This window comes from Platichthys flesus, chromosome 5 (genome assembly GCF_949316205.1).
Source record: "Platichthys flesus chromosome 5, fPlaFle2.1, whole genome shotgun sequence".
Taxonomy (NCBI): domain Eukaryota; kingdom Metazoa; phylum Chordata; class Actinopteri; order Pleuronectiformes; family Pleuronectidae; genus Platichthys; species Platichthys flesus.
Window position 1 is genome coordinate 15,584,266 of NC_084949.1, and position 14,687 is coordinate 15,598,952.

The following is a 14,687-nucleotide window of genomic DNA, read 5'->3' on the forward strand; positions in this document are numbered from 1 at the left end:
CTCATTATCCTCTGTATCCTCACTCACACACTGAGATACATCCGCCCCGACTGACAAATGGCGTTCTTCAAAATCCTCTGTATTTCCACATGTCAGAGTCTCCGATGTCTGACCCTCTTCTGCTGTCGCGACAGCTCTGCTAACCTTAGTTACCATGCTTCACCGAGCACCTAAGCTATGCAGCTGGCTGAGAATAGTTTGAGAACGGTCTAGACACCACACACATCCTCTCTATATCATCCTCCTGCTCCCACATACACACACACCAAGTCTGACACATTCAGAGACAAACATGTGAGTCAGTGGCTCCGACGTGCTGGCATGTAGGAAGTGACTGACTCGATACTTTGACATTGACATTGAAGTGCAAAACCAGACCAGGACACAAACTCATCCCTCAGTCTCATGCTCATACAGTACATGCATTTCTTTTGCATTCTGATGCGAGGCAGGCTAAATCCTGCGAGACAGCTTCTCTGTTTGGCGTTGCTCCATCGTCTTGACGGCTTTGGTGTCTTACACGCTCCTCTGCTTCTCAACAACCAGGAGAGACAGCCCGGCTGTCTGAAATGCTACTCGTCTTTTCGCTTTTAGGAGGATTTCAGAGTTTGTGCAAGCAGGTGGTCTTGGATTAAATGCTGGAGAAAGAGGTGTCACACAAAGAAACCCACACACAGGCACACACGGATGTATGGCTGAGAGAAACACAGGGAGACCAGCAGAGGAATGCTGCTCGGTGGAATCAGTAGAACGACTCCCTGAGTGTGTCCTGGAATCGGACGACTTGGAAGTTGCTATGGTTACCGTGGGAAGAGGAGAGCACAGGAGGGGAGAGATGGCGGAGTTTAAAAACTGTAGCTGCTTGGCTGCCTGCCTGCCTGCCTGCAAGATAGAGGGCATTAAGTGCCTGTGTGCATTATTTGTTTGCCCCTGCACAAGAAGATGCAACATTATTTTTAAACAGAATGTTTCTTGCAAAATAATTAACTATAACAAGACAATATCCAGTGAAAATATATGTTGTTATAAGCAGCATCACAGGTTTAATTAAGAAGCAATCAAATATCCAGTTTCAATCCAAGTAGCAAATACAGTCATTTAACCTAAAATACACATCTACAGCAGCCACATTGAAGTGGTATCATTCTTTCCTCTGCGAATTAAATTAGCTGTTGACAACCTTATTCAAACATTTCAATTTCAATGCAAATTGCCGTCACATATATGCTTTCTTGACAATGTCGTTGCAGAAATGGCTCCACTGTTTCCCATTTGCATACAAACGCTCGTCTGCATCCAGAGTTTACAACTTCCTGTTTCTTGAAACAGCTTTCATCTCTTCACGAAGATGTGACAGCTCAAGTGGGCGATTTTATTGACTCGACTGTGAGTTGTCAGTCGTCAGTCATTTTCTATCATTGACATCTTTCAGGCTAAAATCCCAAAGCGCATGCATGAGAATATCCGGTGAACACTGTGTTTGACAGAAGCTACATATTGGAGTGTACAAGACGTGCTCAGACAGAATGTGAGAAAACAGGTGGAGTGACATCCTCCAGCCAAATATTAATAATGCAACACATTTCAAAGCTTTTTTCCCAGTAGGGAAAACAACATTACTTTACCTGTGGCCTGTCTGACAGGCTGCTCGAGAGCTGACAGACATGCAGGGACTGCAGAGAACTGTATTCACACAGACACACACACATATATATATGTGTGCGTGAGGCTATATATATATTTATATATATATATATGTGTGTGTGTGGGAGAAAGAGAGAGACAGATCTGTCATTTTTTTATTCCATGTGTGGTATGGTGGTGCTGGCACAGGATGTGATGCGTCTGCTTCTCTATACCCCATAGACAAACACACACAGACGTCGGCATGTCTCGCTCCGCTTCTCCTAACTCTGTCAATCGCGATTCCCTGCATCACTCTTCATTTACTTACTATATCCAAGTTCCCCCTGATACCCTCCACACACACACACACACAGACACGCACATGCACACACACACACACACACACACACACCAACCGCCCCACGTTTTATTCCTCCCATTCAACATCCATTCCTGTCACTCCATTTGTCCATCTCCAAACAGCGCACTATATATGTGTGTGTAACGACATCAGGGAGCTAATAAAGCTGAAACGAGGCCAGTAGCAGGAGAATCTCATATGTGGTGAGTGTGTGTGTGTGTGTGAGAGAGAGAGCGAGAGAAAGAGACAGGGAGAGAGAGAGTATATGGCCGGCCTAACAGCTTTTTATCCTGTAGCGGGATACAGTAACTACGCTCTGTCTGCTGTCAAATGGGTTTCCTGAACTCCCGCAGGACATAAAGAGTCCTGCTGAAATTCATCTCCCTCCCCGTCCTTTTGTTATTTTATATCTTTCCAACTGCTCGACTCCCTCTGCTTAATTTCCCCCAGTTTGGGGATTTCAATTTAATTTCTTTTTCAGAATGTTTTACAAGCTTATAAAATCGGTCATGTTTTTCACCATGGGACACATTTTCACGCTGATGAAAGAAGCATTTTTTAACAAAAACTGAGTCATTCTGTTTTTTTATGGATAATTTGGACTACTGGTGTAGTGACATTTATAGTGGTATTAGGCAGTCCTGATTTTTTTTCATCACCAGGGTTTACTGTGATTGTTTGAAGGAATAGATGTTGGCGAAACTAAAATATTTAAATTTCCTATCTAACTGCAACAAAATAAAAAAACAGCAAACAATGGAAGAAACAGGGGATTTAAGGACATTACAATTTAGACACCACTGAGAATGAACAAAATGTATTTTTGATAAAAGAAAAGTCCAACATGTTTATGTGACACCTGACTGAATTTCTCTATGATAAAAACTCTTTTACCCTCCACTTTTTTTCCTTGCAGGTCATTTCAATATGTGCTTAACTCCCCACTGTTCCCTACTAATCTACATCAGTCCGTGTTTCTGTTGTCCAGCTGTCAAAAGCAGGATATATTATTCAAAAAATATTCTTCTCCGCCAGCTACCCTACAGTTTGTTAGAAAAAAAACAAGATGTTGAAGTTATGCACACTCTGAGCCTATATTGCATGTTCCGACCATTGCACGGCTCTCAGAAGGAGCTCTGATAAGAGATGTGTCAGTATTGTAAACCATCGATGTTCCTGCTGGTGTGAAAATAGAAGCTCCAAGATGCTCAGTAGCGCTGTTATCAAAGATGCCGCAACAAAAGAAGGGGTGTTATCTCTTTTCTAGAAAACCTAGTTTTGCACTTTTTAGTTAAACTATAGCTACAAGAGCGCATACATCTGCCAAGCCCAACATTCCCCTTAAATTTAAAGCTACCACTTATAGAAAATGGTTCCCTAAATATGCCTCTTTTTATTTTTTCAAGATCCATCAATTATTTCCAGGGAAAATAGTAAAAGAAATTCTCACAATGTAAAAGAAAAGGGAGGGAAAAATCTAGATCCGCCAGCTGAATTATCTGCTCTTCAATTGAATGGGCTCCCTCCTCACCCATACTGCATCTTCCTAAGAGTAAATTGAAATTCAGACACTAATAATTCTTTATAATTTTGCATTCCTCGCTGAGAGAGTCCACTATTTTGCATTTTTAAATGTGATACATCGTAATTTTGGATTGTTAGCAGACAGTTGCGTACAGGCCATGAGCGCTTCTTCTGTGTTAAAAGTGTAAATTTATGAGGCACTTTAAGAAACATAAATCTCCTCGAAATAACATTCATAGACAGCTAAACTGTGTATTCTCCACTTCTCCGTGGTGGCAGTGTGATCGCCGGCTGGATCGTGTTCAGAGACAACAATGTTTTTGGTGAATTGAATGGGCTTCACACCCACAGGATGCCTGTGGTTAGATTGAGGAGAGATTGTGGTTTTTGGTTAAATGCGAGTAAACACGTTGCGTTTGAAGTCATCATGGACTTTTTTCTGTGACCACGCAGACGGCGATCTTTCCCTCGCTTTCATGTGCTGTGAACGCCTCAGCACATCCAGAAAATAGTTTAGTTGTTATTTAGTCACTGCAAGCTTGGATACAAATACTATGTTTGTGAACATTTTACTTATGCCGTCATTATGTGTCCTCCAAAACGTATTTGTTGTTGCAAATTAGTTAATTAGCTAAATATAGTGCACTGGTAAATAGAGAGATTTCAGACACAGCTTGTTTGTTTGATAAATGCGTTTGGGGTTTTCAGACGGCGCTCTATTGTTCTACAACACTCCCTTTTTGATAATAATAATAATAAGAGTAATAATGATAATAACAAGGATTTAAACGCTCCGCCTTCATCTTACTGTCGAATGTAAGAGTAATATAAATTCAGGAGTCTGCTCCAAAGGCAATGCCATTTAAAATCCCTCTGATATTCATAACATCAGGAATAACAAGAACAATTTGGACTTACTGCAAAGCCTTCTTCAGCTCTATATTCTGTGGCTTCATGCAATGAGATAAGGACATTAGGATGGAAGGTAATGGCTGGACTCTAAGAGCAGATCACAGGACCAGAGACAGGAGTGGGTTTAAAAGGTTTCATGCAGCCTACAAGATTATGAACCAGAATAAATAAAGAAACACTGATTCTTGATAAGAGTCTCTGCTGATGATTTGTATGAGATCCGAAAAAGCATCTTCTGAGAATCCGAATCCAAGCAAGGGTGGATCCAGGGATGGCCAGAGGGGTACCGGCCCCATCTTAAATGCGATTGGCTCCTGAAGTGCCCCTGTCCTGTCAGGAGTCTTTTTTTAAGTATGCACTTGCTTAACAATAGTAACAATAAATTTGATAATTTGTTAAGATCTTGTTAAGCTTTTTTGAAGAAAACAAAGAACAAGGAATGTGCACCTTACTGACTCAGGAATTTTGCAGGGATGTTGGACCTATAAAATCCCCCCCCTCAGTGAAAATGTATTCAACGTTTAAGAAAAAACGTTTAAGAAAAATATCAGATCTATCACGGCCAAATCCACTCGTGGAAGTGTGCAGGAGTGAGCGCGTGGTAGAGGATCCGGGGTGCAGGCAAAAATAACAATGGTCAAATTAAGTCGAACAAGAATCGTAAAAAAAATCTGAGAAGTTGGCCGAAGCTTTTCTGCTGCCGGCTGATTGGCGATCTGGCAGAGTCTCGTTGGAAGAGCTCATGCTAATCGTCTAGAGCTGTTGATAAGGGATCGGAGCTCAGGTGTGGAGGAGGATTGGCGGGCGGTCAGGAGTGCGGAGTCCTCGTCCAGCCACGAGCAGGTGCACGAATGGAACAGGGTCCAAACAAACAAAGCAGGAAAACCAGACAGCTGTAGCGAGCTTTATGGATAATGAGAAAATCAGGCGACAATGACATCATAACCCATCATTGTACATTTTCATGGGTACCGTCGTTTTCTTCTTTGCCCAAGAAGGTGTTTCAAAAATATTAAGTGGCAGGTGCCTCAGTGGATGCAGCTTTGTCAGAATGGGGAAAGTAAATCTCAGGAATTAGCTCCGGATAAGACAGATTTTTAGAAATGCTGAAAGGCTGATTGTGCCGAGTTAACACCATGACTGCGAACAATTCCATTCACGGAATTACCCGTGAAGATAAATACTAAAATCTCTCCAAAAATAATACCTGCGAAGATTAAGATAGGATAAGATAATCCTTTACTAGCCCCAGTTAGCGGAGTTGAGTTAAAGGTTCACATCCTGGAGCTTTCAACCACATCTCACAGTCCTCATCGACCAATAGAATCTCTTCTGGCTTGGTTCAGTTGGTTCACAAGAGCCTGGATGGGACGGGCAAGCTGGTCATAAATTGTGGAGTTACTGGTTCAACCCCTGACGCTTCCTGTCCACATGTGAAAGTGTCCATGAGCAACATATTAAACCCCAAATTGGACTAATGAATAAGGATGGAGCCACGTCACCTATTTGTTCACATAGTGCAGTTTGATATGATTGAATTGTATTTTGTGTTATTGGAAAGTAGTAATGAAATCTGACTGGGAAGTTATGTTGCTGTTTGTGTGACTGATAGCAGGGTGGAAGGGTGTATAGGGTGTTAGCCTCCAGGTCTGAAATGTCCCGCAGCGTCTAGAATGTGTAAAAGAAGTGTTTGTGTGCTTATTTTTTCACACATTTCAGGCGGCACAGTGTCTATACGTGTTTGTATGTACAGCATGTTTAACATACACTCCAGGAAGTTTATATGTGATGAGAGAGTTCCTGCTGCGTTGGAGATGACACACGCAGCATTGTCGGCATGTGTGACAGCATTTCGAATGTTGACTGTGCCAGGGCTTTGTGTGTCACTCACTCTCAGACACCTCCTTCGGCTCATGAGGATTAGTTCCCAGCTCTCACTCGCTCTGTAATTATATGGCTCTTTCTACACATCTGCGCACAAGCACACGCAGGCAGATGTGCGCGCGCTCTCACAAAATACTGATTCCCCTTTTGCGTCTGCTGACAGACACACTGCGAGCGCTGGCACATATCGCACACACAAACACACACACCCACCCACACACACACTCTCAGCCAGCGTCAGCCTCATCAAATCATCAGGCAGTCAGTTATGTTCATATGAGGGATGGAGACGGAGAGGCAGAGAAGGAGTGAGGGGGGGGTCTGCCAAACAAAGTGAAAAACATCAGAGAATATAACAACAGCATCACCCACTGCAGCAGCATCCGCTTTCCCTCTGCCTGCCTGCCACAGCTCGGCTTTGTTAGTGAGCAGTTTGTTTGTGTGCGCGTGTGTCTGCGTTTGTGTGTGTTTGTGTGCGCGCGTGTGTGTGTGTGTGTGAGAGAGCTACACATTGCAGGGAAGACAGCCAGTAGGCAAGGCGGTATCCAGGCCACTGCCTTGTTTTGATGTGGCCATGCTAATTAAAAAGAAGCATTTCTGCCAACACTGTGAAAAACACATGAAAAACACAGAGCCGTTTCGGTGTGTGTAAAAGGTTGCAAAGGTGTGTGCAGGGGGCACGTGCGCACGTCGTACGTGTGCATGTGTTACTGGCAAAAGGTCGTAAATGGGGGATTTGATTGCCGATGTTTTTATGTTTTCTGGGCTGCTGGATAAACACATTGGCAGAGGAGGAGAGGGGGAACAAGCGGGGAAGGAGCTGGAGGTACTGGGGACGTAAGGGAGTCTTTTTTGGATCTGACTCAGACGACTGGCTCAGACAGAACGGTGACGTCAGCACAGGCTTTGCTGAGGATGGAGGGATTGAGGGAGAAACAGGGAGGCTAGAGATGACGCCCTGAGGGAGGCAGGGATGAGAAAGATATTAAAGGAGGAAGACGACAGAGGGAGAAGGAAGCCGGCAATAAGAGGCCTACCACATATATCTGGGTGTGACTTCAGAAACTGCAGCTAAGTGGGTTTAAGATAGATAAACAGAGAGCAAAAAAAAAGAACAGACAGTGGAAATGAGAGACAAAGAAAGAGGAGCAGAGAGGAATAATTCCTTGGTTGGAGGGATGAAGAAGAGCTGAAAAAGAAATTGCTTTATTATCTTGGCTTAAGAAAAGACAAGATGAGAAAAAAAGGAAAAAGAAAGTTTGTGCAGACAAAAATAGCAGCAGAGTGATGGCAGAGAGATAGAGCGTGCAGAGGATTATGTCGAATCGTTGCTCTGTACCCTGTATTTAAAACACCAGTCAATAACCTTCAGTGGGTTATGACTCAGCCGTGAATGTTGTGAGAACAGGGGCTTTATCTTGCACTATCATAAGGCAGAAATACACACACACAATCACACACATAAACACATTTTCTCCCTTTTGCTCTCTTTGAACACATTGCATCTTTTATTTCTCCTACACTCCCTGCTGCCTGCATCATGGTTACTCATGCATATCTTGACTCTGTATAGTGACTTTTTGATGTATATGAACTTTTCTCTTTCGTCTGTAGGAAAAACATTTTTTTTAAGTCCTTTGGGTTTCACAGTGAAACCAGAGTTTCTTTCCCTTCAATAGGCTTGATGGATTGGTCATCACAGACACACACACACACCAGCTGTGACTTCGACAGGACGCCTCTTTCTTTCACACTCGTGCTTGAGGTGTCTTCTATACGATAGGTGTCACCGTGATAAGTACAAATGTGAAGAAGAAACACAAAGGGAACAGTTTTGGATCTGATTTTGCTTCCTCCGGGAGGACTGCTTTGTGCATGACAACCAGTCGCTCCGGTTTTTCAATAGTTTCCTGCAGAATCCCTTTTTTAAAGTGCTCATCTGGAAATGATCAATCCTACATTTGCACCTGTAGCACTACATTTGAGTTTTAAAGCGGTGTCTCAAATCGGGGGTCGCATCCTTCACAGGCCAATTTCTTCCAATTGGAGCTAGAGACTGTACCATTTCAAAGCCTCCTCCAAATGCCGCCGACAAATGTGTCCTCTTATCTCTGAGAAACTTTGATCCTTCCCATTCCAACGTATCCCGGGACTCATTGCGCTTTTTGATGAACACTTTTTCAAACAAGTGATGGCAAACGACAAGATGTCCAAGAGTATTAGGCTTCAACTCGACGGAACGGCTAATGGTACACACGTTAAATAAACCAAGGGGCGTTAAAACCTACTCGTCATGTCCAACTGCAGCTCTGTTGCCAGGCGACAGCTGTAAAGGTGGGACGAGCTGGCGATGCCGATCACGGGAATCCCCAGTATAGATCAGACTGTTTCATTTCCATTGGGAGCTTGACTCTGAATTGGGACACAGCCTAAGATACAAGCCAATCGCTTGTTCCCGTGTCTCAATGTGATGACATCATAACAAATGGCAGATTCAATTTGTTGTGCTAGCATACAATTTGTTGTGCTAGCATACACGGGAGGTCAATAATTGGATTATTTTTGCTCAGATTCACTAATGGGATCGTGCCAGTCGTGTCCATCGGTGGGTGTTGGGTGTTCGAAAGTTGTCAGTTTTGTGCCCCCCCCCCCCCCCCCCCCCCCCAGTCCACAACTTTTCACTGACGACAGGTGACCGATGATGGAGGCACCGGGGCAAGAAATTAAAAAGCACGGAGGCGCGAGAAGCGAAGGGAGGACGAGGGTAGAGAGAAGACTGGCTGGTTATTGTTATTAGAATTTGACAGACGACGCAACACATCGAGTTTGAAACCTTTGAAACTCCAGTCCCCCCCCCACCCTCGCTTGACCTGGGACACACTGGTCAACAACAGATACCGTGGTACACGGGGCGTCACAGAGAGCTGGTTCTATTTCCCCTACATACGTTCCACGTGTTACATCTGACTATTGAATAGAAATTAAATTATCTCTCATGCATATTTCATTATGCAAATTGTTGAATGTGATTCTGAGAGAAGGGAGACTTGAGGGGTTTGGCATGCTCATTAAAAAGTATCTCAGTGGAAGAATCGGAATGTTTCTAATATAAATGTCGCCTGTTTGACAGGTGCGCGGAGAGGGGAAGAGGGAGAGAGAACAGTGGTGCTAATTGAAAGGAAATATTGGGACGAGAGGGGAAATCGCTCATCAGCCCTATTAGACTGGCTATGGATACATTTATTTTGCTGTAACTTATGGTTATAAACTAAAGGCTCATTGTCCAATGTAATGGCGGACAAATAACGACACCGATACTTTTTCGCCGTGAGCCTTGTTTGTACTCTGCGATGCTGCCACATGGAAAATGAAGACTTGATTAAGGGCATAAGGGAAGAACATGTGCAACAAGAGGAGAGAGAGAGAGAGGATACATGATTGTTTTCCCCCTTGGAGCAATCAGTAGCTGTAACTATTTCTAGGTGTGTAATAGATTTTCATCATATCTCAATATCATGTGCAATATCCCATATTACTTACTGCTTTTATCAAAGGTACTAACTGCCGCTTTGCTTAATATTGGTTTTACCGTGTCATGTAACTTCCTTAGCTTATTTAGTCTCATATTGTATATTCATATTTTTATTAGGCGATGGTTCTGCATTACTCGGAGTAGACTTTATATGTATATTTCATTTAAAACACACTTTATACTTTTATCTTTTTTCACTCATATTGTTTGACTTGATACGCTTGTTTTATTTACTGTTTTCTATTCGGTTCTATATTGTTGATACTGCAATTGGGAAAGCTGGCACAATAACTTCCTTCGGGATTAATAAAGTCTCATTTGATCTTATCTGGACAGTGAAACATCCGAGCAACTGTGGAAACTCTCTTGATATTAAGAGGGAGGCAAAGGAGGCTAAGATGACAAAGAGGGAACAGTGATAGAAAACAACAGCAGACATAAGTGGACCTTGGATGGGCATTCACTGGACGGTTTTAGCTGCACTCTTTCACCCTTGCATTGGACAGTAGACAGGCTGTCTGAGTGGTAGCCATGTTCTAATGGCATCACCACATGTAAATCCATGGGCGGGGAAAGTTGTCTGTTTTCACTTAAAGGTAAATCTATTCCCATCCCGAGCCCTTCGTCCCCGACGTCGCACCCAATGTGTTCTTCATTCACGTTATTTCAATAATTAATTTAAATCAGCAAACCCCACTGAGATAAAGTGGTCCTTCTGGGTGGGCTGGCATCCAATGTTATTACATGTATCTATCATGGTAATGTATGGGCTCCAACTGCCCCCCCAACAAATCATCCACGGTTGTGCTGCCGAGCGGTCCCTGCATGTTTAATTCACACGTACATGTCATGTGTGTATTTTTACCCATTTATGACTGCAGCCGCACACGCGCGGTCACACAAACCCCCAGAGGCACGTCGTACACACACAGAGTGCGGTGCCTTAGGTAACCTGTGTTAATACAAATGTTAATACGAGTGAGAAATACTTACTTTTTGTGTGTCAGATGAGAGCGAGCCCCTCTGATAATTAGAATTAATTATCCAAAGACTGGGGGCAGGATACTCTTAAAGGCATAGGTTGTTGTTCTCACTGCACACACACACACACACGCACGCACACACACACGCACACGCCTGAAGTGTCCTTGCACATTCCTGCAGTAGCCACTATGGATCACCTTGTGTAGAGCTGAACACCATGATTGTATAAGTGTGTAATGTTCAATGCAGGTGCAGTGTGTGTTCTCTTGTCAGTCTGGAGGGTCCTTCACCACAGATGACTCTTCAGTGTCCAGGTGGATAGTGAATTAAATGAGAGGATATAAATCATCTTATTGTACATCACATAGTGGAAATGTCAGCGTCTATACTAAAGTGTTTCAGCCTTACAAACACACTTTCAGTCGCTTGTTGTGGGAATGTATTCTTGCTCCTGCTTCGAGTTCAGCTAACACATCTGCCTCTTTGCCCGTCTTCCCCCGTGCAGATGCAACAACCGCACCCAGTGTGCAGTGGTGGCCGGGCCCGATGTCTTCCCTGACCCCTGCCCCGGCACATACAAATACCTGGAGGTCCAGTATGAGTGTGTCCCGTACAGTAAGTGATCTTCTGTTTTCTACTAGAGCAGCTTTTGATGGTCTCATGTGTATAGTTGTCTCATTTTCAATGGGTTGCAGTGGTTATCACTGTTGCCTCAGAGCATGAAGGTCTTTGGTTTGAATCCCGGTTTCGGGGGGGAGTTTGCATGTTATCCCACTGTTTGCATGGGGTTTCTGTGGGTAGGATTGAAAATTGGAGTTGTCATTTCAATGCGTCTAAGGGGGCGTTTTCACACCTGAGTGTCTGAACTAAGGTCTTAATCAAGGTTCATGTATTGGTTCCATTTGCTTACCACACAGTGAACATTCTTGTCGAAGGCTGCAAGTAATCCTGCGAGCTTGGTTTACTACATTTTGACTTATTTTTGTATATTTTTTTTATGGAAAATGAACACCAGTAATTTGACTGCCAGAGTAAGTCCAGATGGGAGTCTGTGATGACACAGCCCTCTGAAAAAGGATTGATGGATGGCAAAGATGGAGCGGCTCAAACGAGGACAGATGCTGATGTGACCTTTGACCCTGTGATAACACACCGGGGGAGGTTGTGTCCACTGAAGTGAAACATCATTGGGCCATTGGTGTAAAACAAAACTTTTTTCTTTTTTACTAATATAGTTTCCCCCCGAAAATCTAGGTTATCGCTCTCTGCATAATGAATACATAAGGGTTCAGGTTGGAGATGTGGATTAAAGACGTCTATTTGTCATTGATGTTTGTTTCACACTACTTTCCAGCCTGGAGGGTTTGTCCAAAGGCAAAACTATAAGGCAGCTGCTGCGTCTGTTCTTTGTAAAAAAGTTTAAACTCAAATGATGTCCCTCGTGTTTCCTCTAGTTATTTTCACATCATAGCGATGAAAACTACTTTGTTCACACAGAAATTAAGTTCAATTTTTCCCCCCCACCACCTTATAAGGATGGAAAACCTCAGAGACGACAACCAAGTAACTGGAAACTCAAATTCTGATTGAGGAAAAGAAAAGATGAAGATTCTCTGATACCATTTCCCCCTTCGCGATACAAATAGCTTGACTTTGATTATCGGCCGACACAGAGTATATTTCTACTCGGTGTTGTCTGAAAAAAAAAACACATACAAGGCATTTGTATTATCTAGTTTGACAGACATAACTGAAAAAGAACACAAACAGATAAATATAGAAATAAAGAACGATTTCCCTCTATGAATAGCTAGTTACTTACACTTCCAGGGTGACACTTTCACTAGCTCTGACAAACTCTACACTACCTGAAATCTTAAAATTGCATTTTCTTCCTCATGAAACTAATATCGTGGTATCGGATTGATACAAAAATGCACATTTTAGGCAGCATTTCAGCATCACATTGGTTTCGGAATATCTCAATATGTTCTTCTCAAAATTATAATAATAAAAAAATGCATTGAAAGAAGATATATTACACTTTACATTAGGAGGAGAAGCACTGAGCTGAGGAACATGGACAGCAGCGTAGAGACAACTCTCTCAGACCTGCCGCTCAAATATAACACTTTTTTAGTTTTTAATATAATCTTGAACTGAATAACTGTTCCATATAACATGACCTTGATAAACGTCCTCCTATGTACGCTCACATGAATGTAGATCCAGGATGTGTGCATGTTGAGAAATTAACTCGTGTCCATTTTTGGACACACACAGCACTGCATCTTAGTCTTATAAACGGCTCCGCGGTGGAACAGTTATAAGTCATGAAAGACAGGAGGACATATACGGCTGGAGTGGAGGTATATGTATTTAAAGCAAAAAAAAAGCCCATTAATCTTGCCCCGTAATTCTTATTCTTGCCAAAATAAATAAAACTGAAAAAGTAGACTCAGATATGAAGCTCGGATTCAAAATTCGATTGGAATAAATGTTTGGACGTTTTGATGCATGTTTCCTCCTTAAGGTTGTGCATTAATCACAGTTATGTATTTAGATTATTTCTCATATGTCCAACACTGTCTGAGTGGAGAGTCCTGGCACCGCGGTCCAAACAGGCGGCCAAGGTGATCTCCCACACTGAAGCATTCAATTATGTCTGGCTAAACGGCTCTTGCCTGGCGTCTAGAATGACCAGCAGATTAAATAATAGGACTATCAGAGCCCTCTCTGGAGCAGATGGAAACACAACCTGATACCTGCTTAATGCCCCACCAGGCGCGTGCACGCACACACACACACACACACACACGTGGAAGCATCGAGGCATTGAGTGTTTGTCAGTGTGTGTTTTCGCTCGTGTCTCCTCCTTTCATTTGAAACTCGTCTGCGTGCTCGCTCTTTACCTTCCGATAGAAATGCACGTGTGAAAATGAAAAACTTGTTTCATAGATTCATCAGCGTGGAGAGCAGCTGTGGTAGAAGCTGAGCGGGACCAGGCAGACGAGCTGCGTTCGGTGATCTGATAAACAACGGGGCCGGTCGGGGTAACGTTTCCACCCGTAAAAATAGACAGCATCCGAAACCAAAGTCATTGGAGAGCTCGGTTAACAGAGGGAGGAAGGTGGAGGGGGAGAGAGAGAGAGAGAGAGAGAGAGAGAGAGAGAGAGAGAGAGACAGAGAGAGAGAGAGATGAGAGAGAGAGAGAGAGAGAGAGAGAGAGAGAGAGAGAGCGTGAGATAAAGCACTGGAGAGACAGAGAGGGAGAGACTTTGACAGTACATTAGCAGTTTCTGTGTACTGACTAAGTGTTCAGGCTGGATCAGGTAGCGCTGTGATACACTACCTGGCTCCTGTGGGTGTGTTTAGCCTTGAGAAATGTTGCAGGGGGAAAAAAAAGGTGTAGTGTCGAGGTGAAACAAGGCCTCGGATACTGCCACTCCACGCTTTACATTGTTTTGCCTGAGAATACATAAAAGGCATGTCCTCCGCCCGACCCCTTGGTTTCAACCCTTGAATATTTATAAAATCAATTTTCTTTTAAAAAGCCACAGTAATGTCCGAACCTTCTGAACAAGATACCCTGCTGCCGCTCGCTGACATTCAGGCCGGAGATCCAGCCGTCTGCAATCAAGCCGACGTGCTTGGCATAGCAAATCAATGCCAGTCCGCGCTGCATTGTTGTGAAAGATACATTTTTGCGAGACGTTAAGCGGTGAAATATCTCCATAACGTTGCCGTAAATCAAGACGGATCGATGAAAAAGAGGCTTGTTTTTCTGAAACATGCGACAGCGTACTCAACCTGTCGCATTCCTAAAACACGCCGAGCGACGAGCGACCGACAAATCATCCAATC

General features: G+C 43.3%; 1 protein-coding gene across 1 annotated transcript in view; it reads left to right on the forward strand.

Moving 5' to 3' along the window:
* The window catches only part of adgrl3.1 (adhesion G protein-coupled receptor L3.1), a 120,529-nt gene that overhangs the window by 41,494 nt on the left and 64,348 nt on the right, over window positions 1-14,687 (forward strand). Inside the window, exon 5 of the mRNA XM_062388632.1 lies at window positions 11,329-11,438. Within this exon, the coding sequence (XP_062244616.1) occupies window positions 11,329-11,438 (110 nt within the window). The remainder of the gene's footprint in view (window positions 1-11,328; window positions 11,439-14,687) is intronic.